General features: G+C 45.3%; 1 protein-coding gene across 1 annotated transcript in view; it reads right to left on the bottom strand.

Annotated features, from left to right (window-relative positions):
* AFG2A (AFG2 AAA ATPase homolog A) overlaps positions 1-18,673 on the bottom strand; it is a 2,695,729-nt gene that overhangs the window by 2,018,695 nt on the left and 658,361 nt on the right. The window contains exons 8-9 of the mRNA XM_069631126.1: positions 12,642-12,765; positions 11,079-11,334 (exon numbers count right to left, since the gene is read on the bottom strand). Coding sequence (XP_069487227.1) covers positions 11,079-11,334; positions 12,642-12,765 — 380 coding nt within the window. The remainder of the gene's footprint in view (positions 1-11,078; positions 11,335-12,641; positions 12,766-18,673) is intronic.

Here is an 18,673-nt window from a genome sequence, read left to right on the forward strand (position 1 = left end):
CAAGTAAATCCTTGCCATTTCTGCTACTGGATGCCCCTTACTAAATGCATCAAATGATCCGTTTCCCCACAGCTTCACTGTGCCTGCATTTCCAATCACTTTAACTAAACATTCAATAATGCAATAAAGAACCCTGCTAGGATTACAACCGAGAATGAGAGAGTCCAGTGTGAAATGCCACCAATGGTTACATTTTGAAAATTAATTGTTTAAACGATCAGTTCATTATTCCGGAGAGACAGCACCCAGGCTGGGGAGATTATGTGTAGAGAGAGACAGATTTCAGTGTTTGCATTACTCTCATTGCTCTACAAACTGCAATGCACTGCTAACTTAGATGAATATTGTTTGAACATTTTGCATAAAGAGGGTTTTCGGCCACGTTTTGGAGAAAGCACGTTTTTAGCTTTGCACATTTTGTCAGTGAAATGTTGAACACTTTGAAATCTATACGTCCATGCTTCCCAAAGGTGGTTTGGTGGTATATGCGACGAAAGCTAAAACGTGATTGAAAAAATATGTTATCATCTTCAGCAACATTTCGAAAAAATACTTGGAGCTGTAATGTAAAGCTTTGGTATTTCCCATGCACGGTCTGTGCACGCTTCCTTCAGGCGGACACATCATAATGTGCAAATGCAGCTTCTACCACAAGAGGTCAGTGTGCAACTACTAAAGCAGGTCAAATAAGATTTACAAATGCCCCAAAAGACAGAAAGCAATGTTTAACACCACAACCATTACTGGGCGTGACCTACTTGTTTCATTAAGTCAAAGTTTACGGGAAAAGAGGTTCAAAAAAAGCATGTTAAAGATCAACATGCAAGGAACTATAATTCCAGGCTTTTGTAGTCGCTGTCTTTCGTCCTCAAAATGTAATCCAATTCCGCATCACCTCTATCCCACTCTAAATTAGGTGTCTCTGCTGCACTGGGACAGCCACCTCTCTCGGGGGGTGGGGGTGCGGAGGGGTTGGTCATGCCCTCTGCATATGTGATGTGGGAGGTGCCTACTATATGATCTTTTGGCGGCCTTCGACAACACGGTTCGAGCTTTGGAGATTCGAGAGACCGAATCTCCAAAGCTTGAATGACCTTGCAGGGTTTCTGTCCTTTTTTAAACGTCTCCCACCTGACGGAGACCCAAGAGCGTGAGAAGTCCAGTGTGAACACCAAAAGCCCTTGGCCAGCAGAAAGACGACTCTTGGTACTCTTAGTTTTGGCAGGCGAGGACTCTCGCACGACTGGCTTTGTGCAGACAGAAGCCGGGGACTTCATGGGTGTGGCCGAGCCAGAGAGTCTGACTTGGCTCCAATATCCTAACTCCAGCCGGGAAAATAATGACAGTGTCAATCGTAAATAGAATATTTTGTAAATCGCAGATCCAAGACCATTTAAGTTGTGAGAGGTGGATAGACAGGGGCAAAGACAGCTATCCATTTTTGGCGGGAACTAGAAGACAACTAAAAAGGAGATTTCAAATGATAACACAATGCCCCTTAGGAGTGACAACAAACATCCGCTACACGTTTTCGTAGCGTATCCTTATTTATTAATGTCGAACATGTTCATGTACCCTGGAGGTGGGGTGCCTCCAGGAGCCAGTGGATGATGGGTTCGGGGATGGAATGGGGAGGACCCCCATGGCACTCTCTCGTCGAGTTGCTTGGCAGTGGTCTGTCACAGTGGCACCAATATACACCCTCTGTCATGCGACGGCATCCGACAGCAAGGTTGAGGTCCTTGTATGACCGCTGACACCTGCAGTGCAGACTTCAGCAACGGAGACGCGAGGGAAACCACATTTCCCAGAAGAACCACGCTCTGCGATGGCCTAAAATAACGTAATGTCAATGGCGTTGTTACGATCACGCCCCCTCCGACCAATGAAGGTTGAGGACGTCTCCGAACGCTAGATCCCAGAAGCTTAAGTGCAAACCTATAACACGGCTCAGCACTTCTCAGCGTTATTCGGGAGTGGCTAGTTCTAGTGCATTACTCTTAGTATTTCCCTGCTCCTTGACCCTCTGCCTGTTTCCAGGATTAGCTTCCGTTTGGCAGGCATTTCTGGACTGCTTTTCTGTTTTTTGAACTCTTGGTACGCCGATAGTGCTTCTTCCTTTTGGCTCTGATGTTTGATATTTGAACAGTACTTCGGGCCACTTTTTGTCCCATTGTTCATGGGGTTGTTCTTCTGAGCTTCCTCCTCGATCCCTTGTTCCTTGGATGTACAACCTTTTGCGTGGATTCTCCGACCGGGTCTGTCTTTGAATCTAGCCCCTTCTTCCTTGCTTCAGGATCCGGCTTCCTCTATATTTAGATGGTTAAAATCGGAAATGGAATTAAAGGGGAAGTACATTGATCGATCTTAAAAAAAAAAAAAATCCAAATGCATTTTAACTTCTTTTTTTTCACATTTACACATGTTATGTTATTATGTTACTTTGCATTTATACATGCGAAAACGACGGGTCGGGTATCGCCATCCTGTGCTCATCTTCTCCGTTGATCCTTCGCCCTAGTTTAAGTGTCCTTGTGGCAGTTATTCAGATCCCCGCCCTTAAAGCTGACATCACTAGACGCGTACGGCCCTTTTCACAATGCCAATGCACATCTCATGTCAACGTCCTCTGAGCGCAATCTATTGACATGTCTCTGTGGAAATGCCAAGACACCTCTTTCCTCGACGAGTATAAACAAACACTTACTGATCAGACAAAATTGGAGTTTGTTTTTTCTTTGTGTGAGTGTATTTCCTTTCAAACCTCCCTGACTTGTTTTCGCTATGTTCAGCCATCTTCCAAGTACGATGCGCTGAGAATATGCACTTACACTACCTAAAATGAATTAACTCGGTAGTCGTTTTTTATTTTAAAATTTCTAAGATCATGTACAAATGTTTTTATCAGGCCATATTGAAATTCTGCTTTAACATGACTTGTTTTTTACATGCGTTTTAGCAAAATTTTCAAGTTTGCGCCTATGATTCTGGTCTAGGGCTTTTGTAACATGGCTGTTTCTTCTCTTGTCTTTCTTTAACATTGAATTCTAAGGCAAAACCACATTTCATTACTGTATACAAAGATTTTTTTTATTGTTTCCTCACTGTTGATTTTGTACGTTTTCAATATTCAGGAACTATGGCAACAATTCAGCCCTACCATTACGAGCCCGAATATTCAGAAGAGGAAATGCTTCAAAGCAGAATAAGCAAAAATGATGGGGAATCGGATGAAAGTCGTGACGCTCAATCACCAGAGCCTGAACCCAGTCGCATGGAAGACGTTTTCACCTGGTGTAACTGCCATCATTGTGAGGTTATGCCAACCGTGGAAGATAACTTCTGTTGCAGAGAAAACTCTGGCAGCTTGGCCTACATTGACGAAGAAGAAACCACAGCTATGCGTTACCGAGCTGCATGACTTCAGAGCAGCCTGCCTTACAAGATCCATGTTGTGAATGATGATGGTACTTGTGCACGAACTTCGAGCTACAGTTCACCCTCATAATCCAAGTAATGAGTATGTTTACTATATATACATTGTATAACCAAACCATGCTTGTAAATCTTGACTACAACTCCCCCGCTGTTCTCATTCTCCTTGATTTCTCCTCTGCCTTTGATACGGTCAACCATTCCATCCTCATAAAATGACTTGGTGAAACCCTCTGCATCACTGACCGGGCACTGGATTGGCTGACCACTTTTCTCACTAACCGCCTTTACCAATTGCAACTGGGCCCGTTCTCTTCCACCACCTCCCTCTCTACTTGTGGCATCCCACAGGGCTCTATCCTCTCGCCTTGGCTTTTCAATATCTATCTTGCCCCTCCTGCTCACCTGATTTCCTCCTCCTCTCTTCATTTTCAGTGTTATGCCGATGACGCAGTTTTACTTCAAACTTTCTTCTACTACCTCCTCTTCCTCCTCTCTGATCCGAGACTGTGCACCATCCAGACATGGTGTGCAGCCAACAATCTCTGCCTTAATGCCAGTGCCACAGAGATCCTTCTGATTGGGACACCTGTGCCCTCTTTTCTTCCTACCCTCTGGCCACCCTCTTTGGGCCCTCCACCCCACCTTCTTGTGAGGCCAAAAACCTCAGGGTCATCTTCGACTCCGATCTCTCCTTCATCCCTCACATCATGGATCTTACTAAGAAGTCCCACTTCCAGCTCCACCTCCTCAAAGGCATTCCTCCTTTCCTCACCTTCCCCCAGAAACTCAATGTCTTCAGAACTCTGGTCCTCTCCAGGTTGGACTCTGCAACAGACTCTTTCTCAAGCTCCTTCTTTCCTCCGTATGCCCCCTCCGGCTAATCCAGAATAGGGATGCAAGACTTATCCTTGGCCTCAAGCCCAGGGACTGCATCTCTCCAGCCCTAAAATCCCTCCACTGGCTCCCAGTGGCTGCAAGGATCAAATTCAAGACATTCTGCATCATCCACAAGGCCTTCTGGGGCCTGAGACCACGCTATCACCAACTTTTTTTTTTTTAAACACAACATTTTATTACGTTTTTACCACATCAACACAGGCATCACCATAATGCATTAAATACAAGCTAATTTGACAAGACATGCAACACAGAGTACACCGAGTGCGGGAACCGATAGTGTCCTAGCACTGTGGGGAACCGCATTGGGTCCCACCCCTCCCCTTCCGTCGCCAGTTCCTCCTTTATCCGCTTCCCTTGGGCGTGGGTGTGGAGCAATGTTCAATATAGCGGGCTACATTGGAGCCATCTGGTAAGAGGGGGCCTCCTGGTGAGAGTTGGAAATTTGGCCGCATAATCTAAGAATGGGTCCCAAGTGGTCAATGTTTTGCTCAGGGCGCCTGCTCGGATCGCCCCGATTTTCTCTGCTACAGCTATCTCCCAGCATTTGAACCACCATAACTCTACTGAGGGTCCCCCTTCGTTTTTTCATAATTTGGCCATAGTGATTTTCGCTGCTAGGAGCAGGTGAGTGCAAATGTTGGATATTTGCCCTGACAGCGGGTAAGCGTCGTTTCCTGTTTCCCCCAAAAGGATAATGCCTGGATCCCAGGGAATAGATAGCCCAGTGATCTCTTTAATGTGCGATAATATTGATCTCCAGAAACTTTCTGCTTTAGGACAGGTCCAGACCAAGTGGAACAATGTTCCGGGTGCAGGACAGCCCCGCCAGCAGGATCCCGATGCATTTGGGTTGGCCTTCTGATTTTGGGCTGGGGTCAGGTAATATCTGTAACATAATGTATATCCTCCTTCTCTGTTTGTAACACATTGCAAGCTTTTGTGCAGTCTCGCCCACACTTTTCCCCACTCTTCAACCTCTATTTCGTGGCCTAGATCTTTTTCCCACTCCAGCATGTATCTTTCTTTCTTTCTTCCCCGGGTCTGACCTGTCCAAGAGTCGATAGATAGTGGATACTGGAACATTTCTCCCAGATTCATCCGTTAGACAACCAGTGCCTGATCTGAGCATAGTGAAATCTCTCCTGATCCCCCACCCCAAATTTAACTTTACATGTCCCGAATGTTATGGGGGCCCCATCTTCCAGGAAGTCACCGGTTTTACTTAAGCCGCCCTCTATCCAAGACTGTAAATCTCTCGGGCACCTACCCGGCGAGAAGTTGGGATTATTCCATATGGGGGTCAACGGTCCCATGGAGCCCCGTACCCCCCATCGACGGGAAGCAGTTTTCCAGCAATCGGTCGTGACCACTGTGGCTGCTAGGGGGCCGCGATCTGTTTGCGGCCTTATGTTTGGCAAATGCGGGAGATTTGATAATGGGACCGGGGACCAATGTTATTCTATTTGCCTCCATTTCGGTGGATCTGCTTCTTGCACCCAGACAAATGCATGCGATAATTGGGCAGCTAAGGATTATCTAGCTAGGTCTGGGACTCCCAACCCTCCCTGCATTTTCCCTCTTAGCATGATTCGCTTATTAATTCTAGTCCCCCCCACCCCTCGACAAAGTCTAGTATTTTCTTTTGCAGGGCTTTCAAGGCGGGGCCCGGGATCCGTACAGGCCGCTATCTCCAACTTTAAAAATACTCCCCTGCTAGAGCCCTACACTCCTCTAACTCCAACTCCTTGACTGTCAAATGCTTCTCCAAGCAGAGAGTGGGGGGCAGGTCTCTCTCCTCAGCTGGCGCCTCGCTTTGGACAGCCTCCTTGCCAATCTCAGACTTCAGCCGGACCACCTCAAGTGCTGGAAACTGCTCAAAACTCTGCTATTCTCTAACTCATTCCCCCTTTCCCTTCCCTGCTAATCACCTCACTGTCGCTGTGACTGGTGGCCTGATCCTCATGAATCTCACAGGATTCCAAAACTTTCTTCCCAGTCGATACCAACCCCCTCCCCAACCCCCACTGCACTGCCCTTTTTTGCCCCTGCTTGGCAGCTCTGCATCCCACCCTTGGCAGTCGCCTGCACTAGCACTTAGCCTGAGGTTCTCGCCCGGGCCCTCCACTAGCACTTGCACTCCTCTGCTCCCCCCTACCTCCCAATCTCCTGCACTTCTCCTCACTGCACTTGCACGCCTAATTGCCATATGGCCTAGTAGGACCATGACTGTATTTTACTGTTTTTCTATTATTCCCCCCGTTTCCATCCCACTTAGCCTTGTGGCGCTTTGAAACACTGTTCAGTTGTACAAGCGCCTAACAAATGCTCAGTAAATAAATATTGACAACCGAGACGGCTAACATTTAATGATGTTTTCCAACATCATTATGACTTCGGCAAACAAAATAAATGCAATTATTGGGTTAATTCAGGTAAACTATTTCTGTATCTCTTACACAGGAGGTACAGGCTTGTGGCCTATCAAGCGTTTACATGGCGGATTCATGAAAGACTGGGATTCCGCATTTAACCTCCCTGTGTGGTACAAGCCATTTGTGAGAAATTCCCCAGTGACTACGTACAATACAAGGGATTTATACAGACAGTAAGTAAACCGCAGCAGTACAATTTGTAGTTTGTCATTGCCATACACCTTCCCAAACCAAATTTAAAAAAGTTCAAATTAAAAGTTGCTTGAATTCTTTTTTATGTCACCAACACGTCCAAACATCCGATATTCCCCATGCCCCCCTTTGAAGACCCTGTCCCTGCAATCATTATTTGTATGTGTCCTTTGACTATGTTGTGGGCCTATTACGCTTCCCTTATCCAAATCCATCCCCACGCCACTATCAATGGCAGTTTGCACCTGTGAATGTGCGTTCGCAACAGGGCTGGCTGGCTGGGAACAAACAAGGTGCTTAATACCATGTACACCAAAAAGGGTTATTTTGCATGGGGACCATTGTCCACATGGCCACCCCAGTCCCGCTGTCTCCAGGCTCCCCTTTGAAGGCCACCTCCCAGCCATCAACATGTCTGTGTCCTTTGACTGGGTTCCCGTTCTTTTGCGCTCCCCTCATCCACATCCATCCCCCCTCCGGCATCAATGGCATTTTGCGCCTCTGACCCTGCTATCGCAAGGGGGCTGAGCTGGCAAGAATGAGGATGTCGAACATTCACAAAGGCTGGGTGGGTGTTTTTGACTAATTTAATAGCTTTGATGGGTAGATCCGGTTACAGCTTTAGACAAAAATTAGAGACTAGAGGGTGTTTAACGACCAGTCAGAATAATCCCCCTATATAGTAGACTAAAGTTTAATAAAATATTCCTCCAGTCATGTTTTGTAGACCCGGTTACACAGCATTTTTTTAAATCTAAAAAAAGTTTAGTATCGGAGCTACGTGATGGTTCATTTACTCATTGTGATACTGTATTAATTGTAATATCAATTAATATTTGTTTTACAGATCGTCTTGACAAGCAAACAATGCTTTCATCTATCGTTCTTGGTTTCCCTAATATCAGCCATGTTAGAACTCATGGTACAGTGATTCATGTATTTCCAAAGGATTTCAATTTAATAAGAACGTGGCTTTTGAACTGCGGATTCCCAGCGTCCTCTGAGATTGAAAGCTGAGCCAAGGAGGTCTTGGGTGACGTAAGGGGAAATCGATTCCACCTCTGCAGCATGCACATTTCAGAAAATATGTATGAACCATCAAAGTACACTAAAAAGCATTGCCCCAGACTCCTTTGCAAATTACTTCCCAATGTAGTTACATGCTGAATTTCAGCACACTCTGACCCCGGTGAGTAGTGGACGTTGAAATATTTCTGTATGTTCCTATGTACTCAATTCGTCTGTATACCTATGTCTTTTTAATGATCACTCCACTGAAATAGTGTGTGCAAAGATAACATGATAAAAGGTTTTGAGTTTTTGGGGAATCAATGATAAAAGGTAACATGATAATAGGTTTTGAGTTTTTGAGGAATCCATTTTTCAATCAATATTTTATCACACAAGTTTCCTTCGCAGCACAATGTACAGCAGTTGATATATTTTTCACTTAGGCTACTTTGTATATCCCTACATTAGGGATACACAAATAGTTCAGTGCTAAGGGAGCCTTTCTAAAAACGTATATAGCATCCTCTGAAAATAAGGTTATTTTGCTAAATGTGTTAATTACCATGTCTGTCTTTATGTAGACCACACTGATGGAAGTACTCCAGGGAAACCATGGCTGGTTGTCGTTGAATCCCAAGCATGTGCATAAACCACTATGACTCCATTAAGATGGACTTTTGGGATCAAAGGGTGGCTAATGGGGTCTTAGGGAGTAGTGTGTGGGCGGGCCGGGCTGCCACGACTTGGATTACAATCAGTTCATATCCCGTGCCTGTATCAGATGACCCTTTTGGAAATGCCACTACCATCACTCCCCTACCTGGTACGAACCTTATACCCATGGGCCAATGTCAATTGGGGCTAAAAGTGGTGGGACACATGGAGTTTATGGTACCCTGAAAAGGGATGGGTTATTAAATGCTGTTCTTGTTAATTGTGTTTATGTTCATTTGTATTAACTGTGTTTGGACTTACTTTGATGGCCCGAAGGCTGAATAAAGTTATTTTGATTGTCTGATTTGAATTGCAGACCGTTACCACGGAGGAAACCACAGACAAGTCAAAAATCCAAACGGTGAGGCCAAGCGAAACTTATTCTAGAGTGTTTGAAGTGGCTGCCAGGGTTTTTTCAAAGCAGCTAATGGTGCTTTTCTGAGAGGAAATAGTTAAATTGTTGATGTAAATGTGCTACTGGTGTAATAAAAATGTCTTAACCAGGACTGCAACAGTCACTTGATTTATAAGCAGTACGCAAGTCCTTCACTGAAGTTCTGTAGAAAACCAGCATTGGCAAAGGCAAATGTTTTGGCTTGTGTATATGTATTAGATTGGCATGTGCATTATATATGCGTTTGGCAGGCACTGCTATCATATGCCCAGGCACATGCACCATTTTCAAGCTGCTGCCATTAATGGCCAGTTAGTACCATTAAGAGAATGCATGGCACATACATTTCCTATGTCTACACAAAAACCAAAACTGTTGGCATTGCCAATGCTTATTATTTACGTGTAACTACAAAATATTGAAAGAGTACTGACCAGGCACAGTGAGTGCCCCATGAAGAGAATTTCATTTCTCCCTTTGACCCCAGCGTGAAAATCTGCCCATGCCACGTGTTTAATATTTAGGATCATTTGTGTATTTGCAAAGGGCTACTGTCTATTCCCTTTGTGCAAGGTCTAGATTTGCCCATTAGCAGAACTCATTGAATCACACCTCCTACAACTGCGGATAACAAAGAGATCCATCTTGAGTTGGGAAATGATGAGTGGATTCAGAACATCCCTGGAGAACAGTGTTTTTTAAATGATTGCAATAATAATATTAACACCCAAAAACCATTCACATTACCGCTGGATGTTGGCCTCTAGCCAGTAACAAAAACACTTGGGCCCAACACTCAACACACAGCTTAGTATCATGGCCTTCTGCATGTCAACACAATGGTCAAGAGCAATAACTATCAATTCATTTTGCTTAAGAAGGTGCTTCTCTTTTCAACTGTTCATCGTAAAGAACTTTCCAGATCGATTTGGCTTCCAGGGCTGAATTACTACAACAGTGCGTACAAGGTTCATCTTAGATCCCACATCCAGACATTGCAAAGACAAGAGCATAAGATAGCAAGAACATGCCTTAAATCGAAGAAACATTTTCATATAAGAGTGGCCTTAATAGCAGTCTGGTGGCTTCAAGTGGGCCACCATATACAAAGCAAGGCTCCATATGCAATACACAACCAAATTACCTGAAAGTAACTAGCAAGCCATTGTATGCTCACCCAGAACATGCACTCTGGCCTTGACAACCTGATCAGAATAAAGCGGTCTAAAAAAACTGGACCGTTTACGCAGTGCGATGGGGTCTAAACTCGGAACAACCCAGATAACTGAGAGATCACAAAAGGCTCACGTAAAGCCCACACAATCTGATGATCAAAAAAAAAAACATTCTGCTACTAGATCCAAAGTGATAGGACTCACCAAGATCCTCCCTTTCTAAAATGGTCTGAAGTTCACCCTCTTCCAAGTCGGCAACCGCAGCACAAAACCACGTCACCCAACTAACAGCAATGGAAATACTGATCGACTCGTCACAGCACCACTGCTATAAACGGTTCTAACACCACCAATCCATACAATCAGGATTGGTTAACAGTGGAAACCAAGCTTGAGGGTGTACACTGCACTTTACAAAACTCATGAATAAATAGCAAATACTTGACTTCATTAATATTTAACTTACGCGAACATAACTTCCTACCTTTCATACACTATTTCCATCGAAGCTACAATTCCTGTTTTTGCAACTGAATCCCTTTTGTCCACCCCTTTCCTTCCCTTCTGTCTGCTCTTACCTCTTGCTCTATTCACCACCCTCAGCACCTTTAAATGATCTTTTGCACAAATACCTCAGCCTCCAACAAAACAGTCCCCACAATACCACAGGCAGGAAATTGCAGGTTCTCCTCTTGGATGATATTAGTATTTTTCTACAAACGACATATCAAAGGGTATATATGTACAGTATTACATAAATATTAGATACACTGCCACATATTACTCCTAAGCACAGGCAGTGGAACACATTGGAAAACGTACCAGCTTCCTTGCACAGTGCAGCCAAATCTGCCCCTACATATCCATGGGTACTCTCCGCCAGTTGCACCAGTTCTGTCTCGACAAGGAGATGAGGGACCTTCCCCAGCAGCTTACGCAGGATGTCTAAACGATCCAGTGCACTGGGGACGCCAATTTCGATTTCTTTATCAAAGCGGCCAGGTCTGCGCAGAGCTGCATCGAGTGCATGAGGACGATTTGTGGCACCCAACACCAGCAGCTTCCCTCGACTTCCCTCCTATGGAACCAAAAGCAAAAGAGAAGAGAGGGAGCAAATGTTTTACAAACAAATTTAATAGCAAGCAATGGAGATATTCTGTCAGTCCCTAAATCTACTGTTTACAGCTTCTACACCTTTAAACATGAATTTCGTCAACTGCTGTGAAAACAGAAAGTAAGATCTCTTGGATTTGAAATGTATTAATCTTGACTGTCTGCAGTGTTTAATTTACATATGAAGCCTGTCTACACAATCTCTTGGCCAGCCAACAAATATTGTTTCAAAACCATAGGATCAAATCCATATAAACCAAGTGTTTCAAACTACTGAATCTTGGACGTGAAATTGATTGTTAGTCTCCAGTGCGAATTCCTGTAGTCCGATGCTGAGTCTTCATCAGAATGTCGTAATTAGGGATATTAAATGGCAAATGTTGTAAAATCCTTAGGCTTTTTGCTTTACTCATTGCTTGGCTTCGACTAATGCTATACCTTCATTGTCTAGTTATTACCTCATGCTACTCAGATTAGATCTTTTATTTTAGAAAACAACTTCATTACTATTGCCCGCACCATCATAGGAAGCAAGCTGGACTATAGTAATTCTCTGTTTCTGGGGTCTCCTCTTAGGTTCATAAATGCCTCCATGTAATTCTGAATACCGCAACACGTATTGCTACAAACATTCCTCGTCATAATCATATTACTCCTGTCTTAAGGAAACTCCATTGGCTTTCTGTGCCGGCAAGGTCGGTTCAAAACCGTAAGTTTGATTTTTAAGGCATTACACAGGCCAGCCACCCTTTACCTTAGATCCAAATTCAAACTGTACTGTCCCAGCCATTCTTTACGCTCAATCAATAAACATTTGCTCTTGCCTCCAATGGCAAAGAGGGCCAGCGCCATGTAGATCTTTCCAGCTTCTGGCTTCCAAGATGTGCAAGAATGAGCTTCCAGAAGAAATCTGAGCAATCGATAATTTGCTAACATTTTGCAGGAAATTAACTCAGTTCTTTTAGATCTATAGTTCCTGCGATTTATCTAACCTAGTGGTTGTAGCGCTTTATAAACGTCGCTCATCTCATCTCAATCAGATTCATGAGTTAGTGCGAGGCCCTCAAGCAGGGATCCTGCGCCTTTCTCGACATCCTATCACTTGCGGCAAAGAAAGATCGTTGTATTATCCCCATATGCATCATATATCAACATGCATATGTGCTCAACACATTCAAAAAACATGCAGCATGTCTTGGCATCTCTGTGTACAACATCAGCGCACAGCATCCTATCTCATGCCTTGTTCATTTACTCCACCAGTCTACTCACCGAGCCAATGCCATCCATGAGTGTGAGCAGCGATGATACAACTCTTTTCTCCACTTCATTCTGAGCACCTTCCCTCTTTGGGCACAATGCATCTAGCTCGTCGATAAATATGATAGCAGGCTGTCTAAACGAGATAAAAGCACAATTCCCATGTTTACACAAAGTATGCAAGACTGACCATCAGAAAACAATACTTACGGTGCCACGGGCCCATGGTGCTTTATTGGGCACATTTTGCTGTATTTGGCTAGATCAGCAGGCACTAAAACCAGCACATTGCTGCAGTTCTCTATAAATCCAGAGTGTGAGTGATGCACAAATTGTACATACATTTTTCTAATCTTTCTCTCATATATTTCATCACTTTTAGGACAAAGATTTCATATTCACTTTTTGATTTCAAATCGTACATACATTTTTATCTTTCTCTCTAAAATAACTTTAAAAATGGCCCACGTTGCGAGCAATTGCTTCTGTACATATATATGCTATCTACATCAGGTCAATGGAAAAACAGCCACCTGTACCACCATGTATGATTTTAAAGAATAATAATTGGCTCCGACCGTTAGCGGGAGCCAGGAAAATGGCTGCTTCATCGCCAGCTCCCACTCTTCCTAACCCCAAAGAGACGAAAAAGTGCAGACCTAGGGGGGCCCGTCGCCTGAGAGAGGGACGGAACGGCGAGGGAGGTCCCCCAGAACTCCGACTGAATCGGGAACAGCTCTGTGATAGAGGAGCTGAGCGGTGCTGGCTCGGCTGCCCTGTGTCCCCCGGGGCCTAATCAGCTGCGGAGGACACCAGTACGGGGTGGCAGAACACAGGTGCATAGACCCGCTGGCAAACATGGACAGGCACGCCTGCCGGGCAGCTACTCCGTGAACCTTGCAGACCTTTTGAAGATGTATAGCGGCACTGGGGCAGCGCACAGTCTCTGAAGGATAACACAGCAGCACAGAAACCCGGCGACAACCATGCGGGTGGACCCAAAGAGTAGAAAGGAGGAGGACACTGCCCCGGGCCCTGCGGTGAGTGAGCCACAGCACCGGGAGATTGCACAGTCAGGAGGCAGGGAGTACAAAGAGCAGAGCCGCAATCCCCAAGGGCCCCAGGTCCCAGCGAAGTGCATGTGAAAGGTGCCAGCCATCCGGCGGGTGGACCTCAGCTTCACCCTCCTTTAGTCTTCTGTTGGAGGACGCCTGCCCATCATCCCCAATACGAGGGACTGGCCCTGGCCTAGGCCCAGGTCCATACACAAAGACACTGCAGAAAAGGGCTGCAGGCTCGCTATAGACATGGGCTGGTGCCCTAACACAGCACCCAGGAGGGGGACGACCAAAAGAAAGTGCCGCGTGGGGCAGAAGCCCACTGCCTGTAACGACCCCCTAGAAATGGGGAAGCAACAAAAGAAGCCCATAGAGAACTGGAGAGGCGGCTGGTGTGGGGGGCCAAGAGGCCATCTGCTGGGAGGAACAGACACCTCAAGGTTTGCCATGAAGGAAGACATTGGGAGTATCCTTGCCGAAATAAAGGCACTAAGAGGGGACCTGCAGACGTCCCTTGCCGATATGATGGGGCGAATGGGCACAGTTGAGAACAAAGTGGAAAACCTGGAGAACAATCAACGAAAAACAGAATTAGTGGAGATACGCCTAGACGCCCGGATGACCCAACTAGAAATGAGGGAATAAGAAGTGGCACTAAAGATGAATGACCTAGAGAATAGGGAATGGAGAACTAACCTCTGAATCCTGGGCCTCAGGGAGATGGAGGGGGAGGGCCTGTCACAAATGGAGCGGAAAGTGCAGGACGTCATTAACCAGTTGTTTGAAGCAAGGGGGAAAAGAGGTGCAATTGGAGCGGGCGCAGAGAGGGGGCAAGCCATACGGGGCGGGCCCCCGTTCAGTAGTGGCTAGGTTCTCTCGATACAAAGTACTGATGAGGGCAAAAACGAAACAGACCATTGACTATGAGGGCTCATGCATCATAGTGTACCAGGATGTATCCAACCAGATACTGTCCCGAAGACGCGATTGCCGTCTGCTCACAAAGTGGCTAAATGACAGGGGCATCCGATATCGCTGGGCATTCCCATTCGCCTTACATTTTGAGGTGGGGTAGAGTACCGTATTACCTCAGCCGAAGAGGCCGAACAGGCCATGTGCCACCTGACCACAGGTCCAGAGATGTAAGGGGAGCGGTTGACCCTGGCGCGAAAGAAGGACAAGCGAGACCCATCAGGGGGCCTCCCCAGGCAGAAGAGAGGACAAAGAGGACGCAGGTATATGCGCCTGAATGGCCCATCCTCAAGAAAGACTACCTGAACAAATAGCCGGGCAATACCAAGGCTCCGTCCCACACTTTCGCCAGCTTGGAGCTATGCAGAATACCAGAATACCACCGTAAAGGTCTACTTAAGAATGTTGGTGGAGGGAGATGAGACTCCCCCAAGTGGCTCTCAGCAGAAAAGGGGGTGTCTCATGATACCTGCTGCCCGTTGCAGCGCACAGTTACCGTGTTTGATTTGAGTTTTTTTCTTTTTTTCTTTTTAAACACTTTTTTATTGCTTTATGTTTAAAAAGATAACATGCAGACTTGCATACCAATGTACAAATTTGCCATAACAAGGTTACGTCTGCTAACCTTCCCTCCCCACCCAAAACACCCCTCCGGCCTACTTGCATCCTATAGCACAACCACTTTGCAACTAACTCCACTGCGTCCTCGTTTCTAATACCTTACACCTTCAACATACCCTCTCAGCTAACAGCCTCATACCAAGCAGTATTTTGTATTTTTATTTAGGTTTATATAGCGCTTTACACCAAAGCACTTTACATGAAACAACAAGAATACATTAGAATAAAATGGAAGCATTATTGTATAACATGAGACAACCATAAAAAAACAATATATAGAACAATTTTCAGAAGAATGTAAAGAGAAACTGAACTGGGGAAGAGTAAGAGGGAATCAAGGTTAAGAGGAAGGGGAGTGCAGAAGATGAGCTTTCAAGGAAGAAAGGAAGGAGGTGTAAGAGGAAATGGAGCGGCTAGAGAGAGGTAGAGTGTTCCAGTGTGGAGGGGCAAGGAGCTGAAAGGAACGGAAACGAGAACGGGCACAAGGGGAAGGAGGAACAGTAAGTAGGAAACGATCAGCAGATCTGAGGGGGCGAGTGGGAGCATAGAACGAGAGGAGAGAGGAAAGGTAGGGGGGGCAAGATCATGAAGAAACAGAGGAAGTTAAATTTAAGTTGAGAGTGAAAGGGAAGCCAGCCTAGATAAAGCGAAGAGGAAATTGAATAGTGAGGAGAGAGAAGGCAAAGGGTACGGATAGCGCAGTGATAGAGGGATTTGAGGGGAAACAGGTGAGAGGCAGAGAGGTCAAAGAGGAGAGTGGAGCAATAAAAAAGACGAGAGAAAATTAGGGAAGAGATTAAGAGTTTAGTGGCGTGGAAGATAAGGGAGGAGCGGATTTTACGAACATTGAAGAGGTGGAAGCGACAGGCGCGGGAGGTCAGGGAAATGTGGTGGGTAAAGGAGAGGGAGGAGTCGAAGTGAAGGCCAAGATTGCGAGCGGAGGAAGAGATGGGAAGATTAGAAGGGGGAAAGAGAATAAATGGAGGGGAAGATGGAGGGGTAAGAGTGTTGGAAGTAAAGAATAACACTTCAGTTTTATCAGTATTGAGGGAGAGAAAGTGTGATGACATCCAATTTCGAATAGCTGAAAGACAGGAAGAAAGATTAAAGTGGATGTCAGGAGTGAAGGAAGAGAAAGAGGGGAAGAGCTGGGTGTCGTCAGCATAGAAATAGTGAGAGATGCCGAAGGAGGAGATGATGGGGGCTAGAAGGGAAGTGTAAAGTGAGAAAAACAAAGGGCCTAGTACAGAGCCTTGTGGAACACCAAAGTCAAGGGGGAGAGTAGAGGAGGTACGGCCACCCCAAGAGACAGCAAAAGAACAGTTGGAGAGATAGGAGAACCAGTTGAGAACAGGGCCTTTGATACCAAAGGAGGACAGAGTGTTAAGGAGTATGGGATGATCAACGGTATCAAAGGCAGCAGACAAATCCAGAAGGACGAGGACAGAGGATTGCTCAGAATAGCGCGCAGTAAGGAGGGGGTTCAGAACGGAGGTGAGGGCGAGTATTTATGTTGATTACTATCTGTCTCCAGGCTTCCAATCCCATATTACTCTGATTCGGGTCATGACTGGCTGCTTCCTGCCAGACCACAGTCTCTGCATTCATCCATTTCTGGAGGTCTGCCCACCAAACCCGTAACACAGGTCCTTTTTGTGCTTTTCACCCCATCGCTATTCTACGCTTTGACAGAATGCATGCCAGATATCTTAACTTATACACAAGTCTAGCTTTCTTGGGTCTTGCAAAGCCCCCCCAGCAGACAGGCTTTTGGGGATCCAGTATCTAAAGTGATGCCTCCCCGCGCTAACGCTAGGGCTATCTCATCCTAAAATCATCTAATCTTCCCCCAGGCCCAGAACATATGAACCAGATCTGCGTTAATTAGTCCACACTTCGGACAGGGTTGTGCTGCCGTGTGGCAACATTTCGCTATCCTCCCCGGGGTCCGGTATGCCCTATGTATCGCATACAATTGGATCTGCTGTAGTATGATATTTCTAGACAAAGGAGGTCCAGTCGGCACAACCCAAATGACTGTGGTATGAACTACAATTTCAGCTAATATCTAGCTCGAGAAAGATGTAAAAACAAGGCTGTGGCAGAAGACAGAAGGATAGAACAAGAAATATACTATCCCTGCCTAACGTACGTTCTCAACTAGGTTGCGGTGTTACAACGCCTGTCTAAAAAGTGACAGAATAAGAGTCAAATTACCAATTTCTATGGTATGTAATACATCCAGCCTTGTAGGTCCTATACCACTTTCTTCCAAATCTGGTACAGATTGGGAGAAACTGTAATTTAAAAGAAAAGGCGCACCACAGGTATTGAAGAGGATAAGTATCCCTCCAAAAACTCGTGTGGCAGCTAATGGGGTAAACAGTCCTTTAATAGTCCACAGATTTGTCACACTGACCCTGGATTGCTAGGGTTAAAACGACACAAAAACAATTGAAGGAGAAAATCCTTATTCTTTAAACACAAAGACAATACAGTCAAGGCTCATTTTAATTAGAGGGGAGTCGGACAATGTAAAAAGGTTTGCTCAAACAATCACAAATAGGCTAACTGTTGCCTTTTTTTAGATGTAGCAAACACCGTCGACCGGTTTCAGTGGCATGACTTCATTACAACCACATTCATCAGGACAGTCTTAGCTTCCTCAGAACTGGTGTATTTTGTGATTTAACAGCCATTAAATGAGGAACAAAACTACGGAAGATGGAATTGTACTTTACCACCTTGCCGTAGGTGTCAATGGACTGGAACAGTTTAGGTGGTCTATTCATAATCCAATGCATGGAACCTAGCAGCCGTGTTGTGACTGTGGATTATTTTGTTTTGATCCTACAGGCTCCCACCTAGACTGTTTCAGTCCATTGACACCTACGGCAAGGTGGTAAAGTACAATTCCATCTTCCGTAGTTTTGTTCCTCATTTACTGGCTGGTAAATCACAAAATACACCAGTTCTGAGGAAGCTAAGACTGTCCTGATGAATGTGGTTGTAATGAAGTCATGCCACTGAAACCGGTCGACGGTGTTTGCTACATCTAAAAAAAGGCAACAGTTAGCCTATTTGTGATTGTTTGAGCAAACCTTTTTACATTGTCCGACTCCCCTCTAATTAAAACGAGCCTTGGAAGGGAAGTTGCGACTGTATTGTCTTTGTGTTTAAAGAATAAGGATTTTCTCCTTCTTCAATTGTTTTTGTGTCTTTTTAACCCAAGCAATCCAGGGTCAGTGTGACAAAGCTGTGGGCTATTAAAGGACTGTTTACCCCATTAGCTGCCACACGAGTTTTTGGAGGGATACATATCCTCTTCAATACCCCTGGTGCGCCTTTTCTTTTAAATTACAGTTTCTCCCAATCTGTACCAGATTTGGAAGA

The sequence above is a fragment of the Ambystoma mexicanum genome, chromosome 6q (genome assembly GCF_040938575.1).
Source record: "Ambystoma mexicanum isolate Mex_15411 chromosome 6q, UKY_AmexF1_1, whole genome shotgun sequence".
NCBI classification, from domain to species: domain Eukaryota; kingdom Metazoa; phylum Chordata; class Amphibia; order Caudata; family Ambystomatidae; genus Ambystoma; species Ambystoma mexicanum.